Here is a 16,288-nt window from a genome sequence, read left to right as displayed (position 1 = left end):
ATTAGTATGGGAGGCATTCACGCATGCCATACAGTGTAATGATAAATGTCCTAAACGCACACAAAAAAGTGGATAATGACGACTCAACGGGAGGACGACGTTCAACTTAAACATTTAAATACAGTGTGGTTATATGGAGAAAGCAGCTCAGGCGGCGTTTGAGAGGATGAGCTGAAGAGGCCGAAAGCTTCATGAGAAAGCAGCAGTTTGTTTAAAAAATGGCACTTTCACTATAAACATGTCGTATAAGGACGTAAGATACCAGTACTGGAGACATCTGTAGCTTCATTCTGCTGGATGATCGATTGCACGTTTGCGTTTCCCTTTCCGTGAGAAATAGATTTCGACCTGTCTGTGATAAGTGGTGTTATCTCGATATTTAACACTGAGCTGCTGAGAGCCTCACTCTGCTTATGTTTTCAGGACTAGATAAGCAGTGATGTTTATTATGGCTATCCTGGGATCACTGGCGTCCTCGTCATATTAAAGCAGCACTGGGTGGTTTCGTATGTTGGCAGTGCTGCAGCTCCGCTTGTGGACTGGAACAAAACAGGAGACAAAGTCAATTTATTTACAACAAACTAATCAAACCAAACAGGAACAAACAGTCGGGAGGAAGCTGTGCAGTCAGTGGTTTATGAAGAAGGTGAGTGAAGATGTGCTGCGTGGATGTTTGGTTGTAAAAGTCTTAACGTGGAGCTGTGTGCAGGCCGGCCCTGCTCCAGGACTGGCTGCTGCTCCGGATGGGGGACACACCAGGCCCAGGTGTGTCCCCTATCCGGAGCCGATCATCTGCAGCCCCGGAGACAAAAAGCACAGCAGCAGCAGAGGCTCCTGATGGCAACGAGGGATCAGTGTCAAATACAAATTTCATGATTTCAAAGCGACGTAATGCACGGTGACATCAGCAAACTGCTCGGGCTTTTTTTGGACCACAGGGAGACAAAAAGGCAAATGATTTAACAGTGTTTGCAAAATGGCCGTATAGGTAAATTCAGGTTATCCTCAGGTTGTGCAGCAGTGACGTGCAGTAGCGCTGCAGCGTGTGTGCATGTTTAAAAAGCTGCTGATATTCAAGTCTTTCATAATGTTTAAAGTAGGTGTGATTCTCCTTCCGACCAGAAATGTGGGCTTTTCTTTTGTGCACTCGTCTTTGTTCCAGCCTTTCAAACTGTTGGTGAGGCAACGTAAAGAGGCCAAAAACTTCAAGATGCAGCATTCAAAAGAAGGCCGTGTTGTGAATCTCCAAACAGAATGTGCTGTTTACACGACCAAATCAAATCCTCAATATTGTCATTTTCGGAATAATAGTGGAAAATTAGTGTGCATGTAAATTTAGTGAGTTATATAATTCTGCCACGATGGTTGCAGAGATCAGCGCTCTGCTCCACACAGCTTACCAACGGAGTCCACTGAGCTTGAACTAAGAGCATGGGAAGCGTTCGTTATATTTACCCACAGGACTGTACGACTGCGAGTGCACACGAGCCAGTTAAAGAATGATTCTGCTTATTACGACGTAGATCTGATTTAACCGTCGTTTGGACAATGTTGCTCTCACCAGAGTAATTACTGAGATCAGCGGCGTGTTGAAAATGAAGTCTGACGGAGAAAGAAGCGCGAGCAGCCAGACAATCACACACGAGCTGTTGTTTAACCTCGAGGTCTGCTTTCAATAATTTAATATATTGCCATTATGTATTTTGAAAGGTTGCCTACAGGAGTTTGTTAATATCTCAAATACTAAATAATCCTTGATACACATGTGCCTCATGGTCAAGTGCTCGATATCAGTCGCACCCCATGTGCTCAGTTGTCAAGCACTTGACCTTAATATCTTGTGAATCGTGAGGTATTAAAGAATAAATCTTTGTTTTGTTGATTTGTTGGATCGAGACACCTCACACATACCATGTTTGGACGACCTCAAAGACAACGGACACATACAGTTGTTGGATTGGATAGTTGGACGTCGTCTACCCTTTACCCTCTCTAACTTTGTAGGCAGGGCCAAATACATAGAAACAGCTCAAACGCTTGTATGCATCACCCAGTTGTCGCTAAATTTGGGTAAATCTGTACTGATCCATCTATCTGTACATAACCCTAGGGGGCGCTACAGTAAATACATTGCAGCATGCTCCCACATGCAGCCAGAAACATGCTTCTACTTCCAACTTGTTCAGTATATTCAGTCTTTGAGCAGCCGCTGCTCGCAGCAGTCACTTATTTTCCTCTGAAAAATCAAATTCTAGTTTTCTTTGGGCTTGTTTTGCATAATTAAGTGAAATGGCAGATGAGGAAAATGGGATAAACTGTTTGTGGGAGACAGTATGTGTAAATGAAAATGCGTCTAGTTCAGATTTAGTGGACGTCGCCTTTAACGTGCTTGATCATACGTTTTTGTGACCTCGTACATAAGCTGCTTATTAAAATGACAGCACTCGCTTTAGGCTGCTTTGAATTACAGCAGCAGCAGACCTGCACTGTGCAGCCGCCTCGTAAATTTCACTGCAGCGACTCCGCGGGAGGTCAGAGTTGACGTCCATGCCATGCATCTCGATAAGTCCACTGCCAGAACAACAAAGAGGTGATTAATGGATGTTTTTCCGCCCTTATGGCATCTCTCCCTCAAACAGAGTAATGACCCTCTTCAAAGACACAAGCCGGAGCCACAGTTCATCATATTTTGGGGAGTATTCAAACTTCACCCTTTACCAGTTTTTCAGTTAACTAAAGTGAAATCAGTGACATTAAGAAACACATCAGATGTTCTGCAACAAGAAAGAAGCTTTTCGATGCATCACCAACACCAAGAAGTGGTAGAAATAGTTTTTCCTCTCTGGGATTTTCTGCTTCATGCAGTTTGGTCTGTTTTTCTTTGGACCTCTAATGCAACAGGTTGGACACAAGCTTTGTAAAGCAATAAGAAAATCAGCCCTCTGAATGGGAAACGATGCAGTGGCTGAGGGTAGCGTGCACAGCTTTAATTTGAGGCTGTTTAAATCCAGATTAGGTGAGCAGTGTAGCAGCTGTGGCCCCGTCACTGTCCAGAATTTCAGTTCATTGTTCATCCAACATGAACGTGGCTTCACTGAAAGTCCGTCTTTTTGACCCTGTGTGGGTTTGAAAAGCGGCTCTGAGAGTTTTGTAGCTCGCTTCTCCATTAAAGGTGAAACTGTAGAAGTTGAAATAAAACAACAATCCAATGTCAAAAATTAAAGGTATTCACAGGTAGAAAAAAGTCTGGGGCCTCGGCTGCTAAAGGGCCTTGTGAACTTGATTTTATTTTTCTCATTTTTTAGACATTTCTCCTTTCTCGTCACTTCAGACGAATAACATTCTGTAGTTAAAAAGAAATAAATCTGTCTATGTAAATATGGGGCTGTCCAATTAAATATCTGTATTTTTATCACCCACATTTCACATTTAATGGACTCTTCCACTTTGACCTTCGAGCTCTGCATGCCGCGTTTGTGCCAAATGGAATTTCACAGCAATTCCAGCAATCCGAGTCTCCATCAGAGACAGCCGGTCGTCACTAATGTGAAGCTTTTTCAGCGTGGATTTGAAAAGGGAGTGAGGAGGAAGGAGGACGCCCGCTCTAAGGAAAGTTAAACTGAAGAATTTTTTTAATCAAAATGTTTTTGACTGTTTCAGTCACAGCAGAGCCTCTTTCAGCTCGACAGAGAGCTGGACTGGTTATACTGGGACGTTGGCATGTTGAATGGAGAGCAGGTCGTGGTGGATTTTGTGGTGCACGACACTCAAACAACTCGCCACAGACGACAACAACAGCCACTGCTGCCGAGCACCGCAGCATCTCGTGGGAGAGCAGTGCAGCTCTGTTTGCTTTAATATGTGCGTCTGTGGCTGCAGCTGCTGCAGAGTTCGTACTGTTTGTTCATCTCTGTGCTGTCTCCTTTGGTGGTGTTTTATTCTGCTGCTAAAGCGGCAGTTATTTCATTTCTGGAGCCTGATATTGTTTGTGTCCCCAGCTCTTTATTTGTTGTTGGTTATTTGTGTTTGTCTGAGACTCTTTTCTGGTTAATTCTAGCGAGGCTACACAGAGGAAGGCTGTCGTATATTTATAACTGATAATCAAAATCTGTCTGTGGAAATGCAATTTTAGACGTTACAGTTGCGTTTGGACGTCAGTGATGATGCTCGACTGGTGCTGTCGGATTGACATTTAATGCCGTTGTAGCCTCAAGGTGTTCTTTAACGTAACAGTTGCATCATTTTCACCAGATTGTCAGTAAATTGTGACGTACATGCCTTCCATCAGTGGTCTGGAGCGTGTTTTGGCTCAGTCATTGGACCTATGAAAGGAGATCGCAAACTTTGAGGTAGTATATTTAGCTGTTGTGTGAAACTGGGTTTTTGGACCATGATATGCATATTGCAGTGAGGAACAAGGAGCTTCTTAAGGTTCAGGGCTGAGCATCAGGCTAACCGCAAATACTCAGTTTAACCATATTAATACTGACTGAAATAAGCACACATGAACTGTAGGAACAGCAGGAACTCTATAGAGCAAAATATTAAACACAGTGCCTCTAACGCTGCAGAGACAGAGATTAATGTCCATGAAAGTGTTGCCCAGGTGCATGCTGGGAGACTTTAGGGTACCACAGAATGTGTATCTCTGTATATATTCTGTATGGTGGAGAAGTGGATTATAGGAGTGGTTTAAGAAGCTGAGTAGAGCCGTCGTCCTTCACAGAGGAGCACACTGCAAACTTTCCAGAGCCGCGCTTGAAGCCTACAGGTGGTGAATATCAGATGCACAAAAAGTAGATTTCCAGTGAAGTATTCTTTTTTTATGAACAGCGGGATTTTGAGAACCCAGCTGGATGATGACAAGTCAGCATTCAAATTAGCACATGCAACAAAAAATGTCATCACTACTGTTCGTCATGTTCAAGAATATTAAATCAAGTTCCAGGTTGGCAGATACCAAAGTTTCCTTTAAAGCTTCTAGTCAGCACTTCAACCTGAGGCACCGATGTGTCTGAATAACAATAATCATAATGATCTTTATTTGTAAAACACCTTTCATACAGGAATTAGCTCAAATTAGCTCTTGCTTAACAAGAAAGAAATCACATGCACCAAGTGAGAGCTTCACATAGAAAAGACAGAATGGACATTAGACCAGATAAAAAAATGAATGTAAAAAAAGATGGAGAATGAAACCCTGATAATGATCAGAAGGATAAAGCATCACATCACAGCATAAAATAGTACAATATATAGTTTAAAAAGATTAGATAGAATCAGAAAATCAAGTAAAATACAACATTCTTAGCATTTTTTTTGCACCTGGTTAAAGGCTAAAGTGAAGAGATAAGTCTTTAGCTTTCTTTGGAAAAGTGAATATCTATAGGTGGTTTGTTCCAGAGCTGCATCCTGATTTTCTTTGGGCTGTTGCTGGAAAGAGCGTTCGTCCTGCGGTGGGTCTGAGAGGAACGGTTCAGCGGTGTGGTTGCACCGGGCGGCTCTGAGGTGTAAATGTGTGAAAGGCTTGAATGTGAAGCAGGATGTTCCTGGATACGAGCGTGCATGCTCAGCAAGTCTCCTCTGAATAAATAATGGCTTAAGAAAACACAATGACAACATGAAAACATATGGGCAGATTCCGTTTCCCACGCATGTGGCCCCTGAATGCAATTTGTCATCCCACCCTGCGGTTTCACCAGGTCCTCCCATCCTCCCCCGCCTCCCCCATTGTCTGCTTAGCAGTTAAGTTGGGAATAACCTGTGCTTTGTGATGGGTTGTTAGCTTGCTCTCCAAGGCCATTCATATTTTATATGACAGCTTGGTGAGAGGCGAACTCACCAGGAGACACAACTACAGGCAGTTTACAAACTAATGAGCAGCGCTATCTGCCAGAGGAGCTGAGCGTCATCATGGCCGTATTGACTGGTAGGTCGCTTGGGGAAAAAACACGCATGGTGATGGATTGGGAAATAATGTGGCCAAAAAAAGATGCTTATGAAAGGGGCTCTCCACTGCCTCCACAGAGGTGGCTCATTACTGCAGGAGTCAGGAGCAGCACGGGCACTGAGGGAGGCAGACGTGGACAAAGTTGAGGAAGAATGGATGAAGGTGAGGGGAGAGCGAGCTGAACGGAGGAAGGGGAGAGACAGACGGATGGAGTCGGGGGTGATGGTAGCACTGCGAGTGACAGGCACACAGCGAGGGAGGAAGATGGCGAGGGAAGGAGGGAGTCAGGTGAGGGAGGGACGGGCCCAGATGGAGGAAGGGAGTGTTAGAAAGATGGATAGATGGATGAAGGGGAAGTAGCAGTAATTACAGGCCTTGTTGTGTGGTTGAAGAGATGGAGGAGCTGCTTTTTCAGCACCGCCACTCTGCATTAACCCAGCAGAATGAAATATTCAGCCATTAGGCCTCGGCTGAAACACATCCAGTGCCCGGGCTCATGCAACATTTAAACACTATTCATGTTCTATTCATTACAAGGGGGCCTATTACATATAATCATCATTTTGGTTTAGTTTGTACTTCAAGACACACGTACACACTCTTTTTTTATTTCATCTGTAAATGCAACACTGCATCTGAGACCAGAGGTGAGAGTGGCAAGTCAATACCAACTCCAATTAGGCCTTGAAATCATTGGTAAACATTGCCTGGGATTTGATTTTCTCAAACCACACAGAAGGATAAAATGCTTTCTGCCTCATATTCGTGTCTTATTCTCCTTCCAGAGTCTGAAGTAACGACGGTGAACCGCTGCCTGGATGCTGCCAAGGCGTGCAACATAGATGAGACGTGTCAGAAGCTTCGCACAGAGTACGTGTCGGCCTGCATCCAGCCGTCAGCCCGCTCGGGGCCATGTAACCGACCGAAGTGCAACAAGGCGCTGAGGAAGTTCTTTGACCGTGTTCCCCCCGACTACACCCATGAGCTGCTGTTCTGTCCCTGCACCGACACGGCCTGCGCAGAGCGCCGCCGGCAAACCATCGTGCCGTCCTGCTCCTATGAAGACAAAGACAAGCCCAACTGCCTGGCTCAGCTGCGGATCTGCAAAGCCGACTACGTGTGCAGGTACAAATTACAAATGTTGTCTAACTGCTGCCAAGAACATTTTACACTTAGTTTTCTGAGTTGGCAACGTTCGACTCACTGAACTGATCATTTGTAGCAACCGTGGCTTCTGCTAAAGGATCACAAAGGTGTTTTTACGTGTTTTTGGCTCAGTTATTGCAGATCTTGTACACATTACATCAATGCTGAACCTTTTCCAAAGCACACCAATGTTATTAGACACTGTGTTGGTTAGACGTTGTCTTGTGCTCTTGTTTTGTGTTTGTACAGTCAGAAAATAGAAGTCAGTGTGACGCTCAAATAGGTGGGTAAGATAATGCAATAGGAAATCCATGAAAGCAAGTGCTGATTGATTTGGAAAGCCCTGGCGTGTTCATGTGCAGGTTGAAATTAGACTCTCACATAGGTGGAGAAACAAGCTTTGATAAACTGTATCTGCTTACCGACTTTCTATGTGTAACTTGTTAGCAACGCCTGAGGTTACTCACACATCCAGCATCTCGTTTGATCTGCCACCTGCTGAGAAAATGATCAAGGTCTCTTTTTCTTGTTAGATGTTTGACCAGCTTCACCAGCCACTTGTTTACTTTGGCTCTCTGCTGCTTCAAACTGGACACATATACTACAACTGACCTGTGCAAGCTTGAGGAGTACTCTGTAACAACAAGAGCAACTCGACTGTGCTGACTGGAACACCAATATAACAAACACACACCTCACAGGAAATGTTGAATTATCAAACTCTAACTTGGCTGGGTTCTTACACTAAAGCTGCATTAATTGATTTTTGGCCATTAGCTGACAGACAAACAAATGTAGTAATGGGTAACTTGTTAGCAAATTGTTGGCTGCTTACACATTCAGCATCTTTTCTTCACCAGCTGGTCGCTAACTTTCCTTGAATCTGGGCAGGTAGTGCACAGTCACTTTATTTTAGCTTTTCTGGCTGAAAACAGAAACCTCCTGCTGCTTTTGGTTGATGGGAGCAACCAAGACTGAACCAAAACAATCCAAACTACCATAAAGCCAAAGCAGTGAGCCTGAAGAGCCTAAAGAGCTCTGTTAAGCCATAGATCTGGAAAATAACGTCTGTATAAGCGACCACTTTGACATTACACACGCTCATATTCATTGGTAATATATGAGAGTATTGATTCATGCACGTAGCTTTATTAAGGTGTATATGCTCTGCAGCCTACGGCTAAGTCACACAAAGATGTCAAATTGCAAACTCAGTTCATGTCAATCAAAGCTCATGTTTTGTGGATTAGCTCAAATCATTTTCATGGATAAACTCTGACGCTGCTGACCAACATGTTGACAGTGCTGACCTTTGAGGGAAAGGAGAGGAAGCTGTTGTGGCGTAGCTGTCTGTACATTTTGATTTGACCTCCTTTGTCAGAGTGTAAACTGCTCCACAAAAGAGACATTGTTCATAGGCAGTGTGGAGACGAGAGTCGATCGAACACGTCTCTGTAATAAACAGTGGAAGCTTATTGACCTGTTAGCTTGCTAACTGACAGTTAGCAAGCTGCTGATGAATTACTTCACCAGTACAAGTTGGTGAATTACTGTATCTGGCAGACTAACTGCTAACAAGCTAGCTAGCTGTGAGAGCTATGTTAGTGCCCTTGGGCTAGCACATTCCCAGCTAACTAGCATGTTAGCAGTTAGCTTGCCAGCTACTTGCCTTAGTCGCAATGTCACCAAGCTCCGAGCATCATCTCACAAAGATATGCACAAGAAGTATCGTATGTTGCAATTTACCACAGAGCATGAACGCACCTGCCACAAATACTGCAAACTGCATGTTCTTTCACGCTGAAAACAGTTTGCTTTGAGTAAATCTGATTAATGCGGCGCTGTCGTCAGCGCTGTTGTGTTCAGTATGAAGTGCTTTGTTGATGCGGTGGCCTTGCACACACTGACTCCCTCAGGACAATAAATGGCTTTGTGTATCTTGGATGATGGGTCTGGCTGGTATGATATGTTCATTTAGATTTAATTAGTCAGCTGTGTTTAATTAATTCAATTGTTATACTCATTAACTGTGTTTAATTAGTTCAATTAAATTCTGCATTCATTTTCTGAGCGAAGCAGCCAGGCAACAAGCAGCCATGTGAAATAGTCGTTATTAGAGCGGCCATAATCATTTGGGATTCACACATGACTTTCCTGCCAAAGTGCTCAGAAAATATTTATCAATGAGCGGCCGAGACATCAGCAGGATCAGTAAGCAGCCGGGGTCTGAAAACTGACCCTCAGCACCAGATCAGTTATCTGAATAAGTGTTTTAATTCTGCGTAAAACCCCTGTGTGTGAGACACTGATAAAAACAAAGATTTAAATTGATTGTAAACGTCCAATCAGTCATAACGTCTGATGAAGCCATTATAATTCAGAGGGTGTCTTTCTTTCTATCACTGGAGGCTGAAAACATGGAGTTCTCATACCCATCCAGTCATCCTCCTCTCTCTGACAGCAAATAGTCGCCAGCGTTTAATCTAGTTCCTCTTCAAATGTCAGGAAGACAAAGGGCTTCATCTGTCACGGCTATCGATCAGGCATTATTCCCCACCGCCGCCCCGATGGATGGAGTATCTCAAGGCCCCTGCGCAGCCCACCAATCCCACACCAGTCAGCTGGCATTAAGCAGCAGCCTGCAGAGGATGCCTTCGCTTAGCGCACGGCCTAAGAGTTTTACGCACATCATTATAATGACATGACAAACGAGGGGCGAGCGGGGAGTTGCGGTGCCCTGAGGGGATCCCGTTGCAAATGCCAGTCGACGGGGGCCGATGATGCGACATGATGGCTGCGATAGCCTTGTACAATGATGATGATGAGGCTAGATGTCTGAGCGGCTGGCAGGAAAGGTGAAGGAGGGAAGGCTGAGCGGCTGTGGGAGAAGTATTTATATGGAAGATCCATATTTGTCTAATCTCCTCGCGGCCAGGCCTGCCAGACACTGCCCACGGTATTTAGAGAGCAGAGCCAAGGCCTATCTTTGCCCCTCATTGACTCTTTACAGCCTGGCAGCCTTCCATAAGACAGCTCGCTGGGGGAAGAAAAAGAGGGATGACTGTCACCAGGGGTGAGCGGAGTCGAGGTCGAAGTGCTGCAGAGAGGGAGAGCTTGAAGGGTGGGGGGAGTTGATGTAGGAGTGTAGGCACAGATGAGCATTGTAGGTTTCAGTTCCACATCTTGTCGTTGAGAGAAAAGCACCGGTGCCGGCCAGCCCGCGGTGACACGACGTGTGCAGCAGCCAAGCACGAGTAAATGATGGATGGCATGTTATTGCTCCCACAGGTCTCGCTGGGCACAGTTCCAGTATGATTGCCAACCTTCCGAGCAGAGCGCCAGTGGCTGCAAGCAGGAGAACTACGGGGCATGTCTACTTGCTTACACCGGCCTGATGGGTAAGAGCTAAATCTTTCTGTGCCAGCTCCGGCTCACCCACCTTCTGTGATGGATCAGGAACAAAAAGGTTATAGAGGGAGGAAGGCGGAGAGCAGACGAGCGCACCGAACGGGCCTCAAAAGAATGAATCAAGGATTGTGATGAGAAGCGTGGTTCGAGGATCGATGGGGCGCTGATTAATGTGGCTGCAGCATGCCCGGCCAAGTCGTTGGCATTATAAGTAGTGCAATTACAACTATCGACAGCTGTTTTTTGAGAATTATCCCTGACGTGACAATGAGTGGGAGCGGGCAGAGGCGTGCAACACGGCTTATTGTACTTTAGATAAAAACTTAACAAAAGATGGCATAATGCACAAAAGGTTGTTAAAAACCGCTCAGTCTAAACATGTCATTATGGGACAACAATACCACACTGAAGTGCTGCAAAAAGAGCAGAAAAAAAAAGAGAAGTTGTTTAGTTTGTGAGGGACTGAAGGAGACAGATTAAGGAAGACAGAGACAGAAAGCTGTGCAGCAGTGATTGGCCGTTCTAGACAACTGAAGTAGAAGTGAGACGCTGAGGTGTTGTTGTTTGGGAGTCTGGGACCCAGAAAATCGATGGAGGTAAATCAGAACTTTTCGCCACACTGCCTCAAAGTGCAGCAATTCTATTTCTTTTAAATTCTATCTCTTTTAAAAATACAAGCTACAAGGCTATATTACCCTTCCCAGAGAATGACTTCCCAGTCATTTCCTGCTGAAAAGCTCCAACGGCAGACGAGAATAAAACAAGAACATACATCTGAGAGGCCGGTGCCTGCGATGGACTTTGCGCTGCAGGTCACTGCACAAATCAAAGTCCGGCAAGCTGCCTGCTCCGGTGCACGTGCACGTGAGAAACCCAGCAACCTAGAAAAGCTGAACAACGGCTGCTGGACTTGTTCTGTTTCAGCATCAAATGAGACTCGTTGAGATCAAGAAGACGACGCTGTTAAAGCAATCAGCTCTGTCACTTTTTCATGCAGTTATGGGATAAATGCATCAACAAAGAAAGTCACATTTCAAAATAATTGCCTGTCATGAAAGATCAGAGTACTTTTAGCAAATGTTAGCTAGTTTTCAGTACCCGTTCCTTTGAAATACACGTACAGTACAACTTTAATGGCTCAGTAATGTCAAGCCCTGTCAGCTCTGTCTCCTCTCACTCCACTTTCATCTCCTCTCCTCTTTCTCTGATCCTCTCAGTGAACACATTCACGTGCACACTGATAACCCAGTCTTAACCTGATTAGGCAGTGTTGTGATGCTAGAAATTGCCATGTACACGCCTTCATTTGATTATGATAATCAGGGTAAGGTCATAATCAGGCTAAGAATAATGAGATTAAATCAGCCAGAATTTTGCTCAAACATTCAATTTGTTGGGGCATTAAACTCCTCACTCACAGTTTTTTGCCTGTGAGGTGTTTATAAAAAAATCGTAGCTCCAAGTGGCGCAGGGCAGCGATGCATGAGTCCAGCTTCTTCTTATTCATGTGACCTCGTGTTCAGATTCAGTGTAAGCCTATTTTACTTCAGCATGCCTGTAAACATACAGCACTGTGTTGTTCCCCTCTCTCCTCGCCTCTACAGGAAGCACAATAACTCCCAACTACCTTGACAACTCCACATCCAACGTGGGACCCTGGTGCTCCTGCGCGGCGAGCGGCAACCACAGGGAGCAATGCAATGACTTCCTCACTTTTTTCCACGACAACGTCTGCCTGAGTGAGTAACAGCTGCAGAGAGAGACCTCTGGCAACACAGTCACAGTAACAAGCTCGACAAAGGGCCGGGACAAGTGCGAGAATCGTTAGCGTCTGCACTGGCGAACAGAGTAATTGATGCTGATGAAGCACATTCGCCACTTCCACAGCTCCGTCTGTAGCTCTGTTTTGCGGTTCATTTTGTGCACATATGAACAAAAGCTTACAGAGACATGTGCAGAAACCTCTTGAAGAGTATTCAACATTTTACTCTCATGTTTTTTTTGCAGAGAGTCTGATGAGAAGATCTGTACCGCTCTCACATCTGTGCTGTAAATATGAGTCACCTAACGGTCTTAGCTAGCATCGTGTTCTCAGGTGGTCCGTTCAGCCGTACGTACATTCATACAGCAGCGGCTCTAATCTTGGGCTTCCACCTTGAAACCGTGCTGATTGTGTAGATTGTCTGTGCTGCCGGGTTGAACATGTGTGTGAAGCCTCCACGTTTCACAATCTGCAGCTTCTTTCCAGCAGCGTCCGTGTTTGAGGCATTGTAGTCCTCCACAGGCTGATTGGCTCTGCTGATGTTGAGCTTCAGACGATTGTTGCTGCACCTTGTGATGAAGCTCTCTATCCGTCCTCTGTCTCCATAAAATACATTTTATACCTTTTACTGGATTTCTTCAAAGTCTTCACTGTAGATATTAAATGAGTCTGCACAGACGTGGATGTAAATGCAACGTGACTGACTGTTGGAAGCAAACAACCACCAGGCGGTAATTCTAGTTTAACCTTGGACTGAATAAATACATTTCATTTCAGCAGACAGTTTAAACAGTGTTTGGACTCGTAGCCTCAACATCAAATGCTAGCTACTGCTAATCACGAAGAGAGGCGACAAAGTTCTGCCCACGTAGGCCACCTGATCATCTGTAGGCCATGTCTTTGTTTCATTTTTCACCATCCCTGCATTCATGACACATCAGTGACACCGTAAAGACTGCACAGGCGCTCCCCCTCCATGTGTTTGCTTCAGTCGATATTCATTTATATCTTTGCACACATAAGACTGCAGACGAACAACCCCCTGAGTGATGGCAGCAGGGACGGACCAGTGACATTAATGAAGCCCTACAGCCGGTGGCACACAGTAATGGGTTACCACATATAATATCTGTGTGTCTTGATTATGCCGGGAAATTTATCAAAGCAGAAAAGAAACTGTTTACAAGAAAGTCTTTTTGATTGGCAGCACGATGTTACATAAGGATTATCCACCAATCCTCTGTCGCCTTTATCTTTTGTTGTAGCTTTTATTCATCCGACAACAACAACAACAGCAAAACAGCTATGATGATAGGAGATCATCCCTCTGAATGAGTGATAGCGCCAGTGACATTAGAGTGACACCAGTGACAAAGTAATACAAACTGTAGCTGCTGGTGCCACCGCAGACTCCGGAGTTTATTTTGGGTTATTATTTTTTTTTCTAACAACACAAGAGGACAAGTTCTTACAGAGCTGTCGGGGTGAGTAACAACACCAGTGACAGACCAATGACACCAGTGACAGTACAAAGCTAAGTGCGGCGGCTGTCGTGTAGTGACAAAACAGAATGTCAGCGTTCGGCGAGTTTATTCAAGGCTATGTCTTAGTTCAATTATGGCAAAAACAAAAGTATGAATCCTTTTCTTCGCGTTCTTCGGACGCGGCCGCATTGTGTTCTGGCTCCGACAAACGACCCGCTGCCGCTGCCATCGCTGCTGCCTTTCCACTGTTTTAGCCAGACCAACTCGCATCTCAAGTGTGAACTTCACTAAACATTTTTAGCGAGAATGCAGCCCACAAATGACACAACTCATGACAGCCACACTGTTGTCCCATAGACCACAATACAGTTTCTGACTGATGTAACGTTCAGGGCCTTAAAGCTGGTCTAGGTTCCTCTCCAACATCAGCTTTGATGGTCGTATGAATCCTGCATTGGACCCCAAAACTACATTCCTGTCCCTCAATATTTCACCATCATTTTAAAACACACACACTTTACATCTACAGCTATGTAAGCTCTCCCTTCTACCAAAGTTCAGCCTAATGTTTTGTCCCCGGGCAACAATAATGAACACCATATTAAATAACCAGTACTCCATTTTTAAAGACTTCGTAATTTTCCAAACTAATATCGCCAATATCACATTTAAGTATCATATTTTTTTTAGATAAATGGCACCATAAGTAATTTAATTGCAATATCAGCACTTTCTGTCTTATTACAAAGTGACAAAATGTCTACACCCTCTGATTTCAAACATGTAAACAGGCCCTCGCTCATTAAAACATGTATGAGTCTCTTACTCCTTCCCTAACCTTTCCTCTTCCTCTTCTTCCTTTGTGCTTGCATGTTTTCCCCATTACAGGTTTTCACTAAGTATTCTCTTGATATCCTTGATTAAACTGCTAAATAATTCCAAATCCTAATTTGCAGACAATAATCTAAAGCTGACCCAAGTTCACGTGTGCTTGTGTTAATATTTAACAATCATGAGACTGAATGTGATGGTCTTGCTTCCACTAATATGTTTTATTCTGGACACACAGATACAAAATAGACGCTGGCATTAGGTAATAAAAGCAGCTGAATAAAGCGTTACCACTTCCATCATGAATGAGAAGCAAAGAGAATTTAATGTCTCACAAACAACCCGAAACAATGCGGCTGCTTAAAAACCGTAAACTCCACAGCGAACAGGTGCAGCGTTTCTCAGACAAAACATTTCTGTGTATGGAAGCAGAAAAAAAATGCAGCTAACATTTACCAGCTTGGTGGTAATCCAGTAATAAGCATAATAATGCAGTAAGAAGCAGCAACTCCTCAGACAAAAGCACAAAAACAACCATCTGGAGGAGAACTGCCAATAAGAGAGACGACTGAAAGGAGAAAATAAGATTCTGAGGGACAATCATCTAAAATTTCAGTTTTACTCATTCAAAGCATTATCTGCTAATCCAGAAACAAAACTCTCTGTACAGTAAATCACTTGTATTAATTGTGCTCCACAAAGGGATCACTACTTGACGTGCTGTAATGAGTTCTAATGAGTTAGTCTGTGATTTAAACCTGCAGCTGCAGATTCTCAGTCAACAGAGCAACAAACCTCCGGGTTTGTCAGAAAGCTTGATTTAAAGCCCAGCAGCTGCTGTTCCTGGTGGGCAGGTCAGTGCTGTTAGGAGTACGTTAAGGAGATCACCCAGCAGCACAGAAGAGGTCATAATGGAATATGACTAATGGTGGAATATGACTAATACCTAGAAGTACCTAATACTGTGTTTTTAGGAGACTTTCCTCCCCAGAAAAACAGCATGTGACTTGTGTACGTCTGGAGCAATTAATGAAGTCATGTGATGCTATTATAGAGCCACAAAGTCTGCAGAGGTAGGAGGTCAGCGTTGATGGATTGGTCAACAAAACGAATGATTTTAACAGGGGAGACTGCTACTTGTTTCCAAGCGACAGCCGGTGTTGTTTCTCGAAGCAGGACGACGGTAGGTCTCGAATCATGAAGGGTTTATTGTTGAAACCATGACCATGAAGGTCCCCTGACCTTAATGAAAGGAGTCACTTTGGATGCTGATTGAAGGATAAAAATGTTGATTTTTGGAAGAGCAGACAGATTTCTGTGTCCTGCTCTGAATGTAGGTACATTTTGTGAGAAGTCACATGCAGCAGTTATTTCTCATGGATCAACATGTTGAAGTCTCAGTCTCTTCTCATCGCTTCACTTCAGGCATCCACGTGATTCAAAGTGAGCTGTCGTCAGGTCGTCTGACGTTGTCTTAAACCTCACAGATGATGTCGGGATCGTTGATGCTGCGTTTGACAGTTTTTGTAACTTTCCAGAACAGACCGGTCGACTATCATGCCTCCTTAATGCAGTGATTGGCCGGGTGTGCGAAGGTGTGACAGCAGGTGAAGGCGTGAACTTTTCTTCACCGACTTCTGTCACTTTTCCCGTGTACCACCAAGAATGCTTTCGAGGGGAGACTGAAAGCCTTCGCCGTCGTCCCCA

At 44.4% G+C, this 16,288-nt stretch overlaps 1 protein-coding gene across 1 annotated transcript in view; it reads left to right on the top strand.

Moving 5' to 3' along the window:
* The window catches only part of gfra4a (GDNF family receptor alpha 4a), a 127,383-nt gene that overhangs the window by 94,177 nt on the left and 16,918 nt on the right, over nucleotides 1-16,288 (top strand). Inside the window, exons 4-6 of the mRNA XM_076749534.1 lie at nucleotides 6,736-7,075; nucleotides 10,385-10,494; nucleotides 12,109-12,243. Of these exons, the coding sequence (XP_076605649.1) occupies nucleotides 6,736-7,075; nucleotides 10,385-10,494; nucleotides 12,109-12,243 (585 nt within the window). The remainder of the gene's footprint in view (nucleotides 1-6,735; nucleotides 7,076-10,384; nucleotides 10,495-12,108; nucleotides 12,244-16,288) is intronic.

This window comes from Chaetodon auriga, chromosome 14 (genome assembly GCF_051107435.1).
Source record: "Chaetodon auriga isolate fChaAug3 chromosome 14, fChaAug3.hap1, whole genome shotgun sequence".
In the NCBI taxonomy this organism is placed as follows: domain Eukaryota; kingdom Metazoa; phylum Chordata; class Actinopteri; order Chaetodontiformes; family Chaetodontidae; genus Chaetodon; species Chaetodon auriga.
This window is presented reverse-complemented; position numbering and strand designations above follow the sequence as displayed.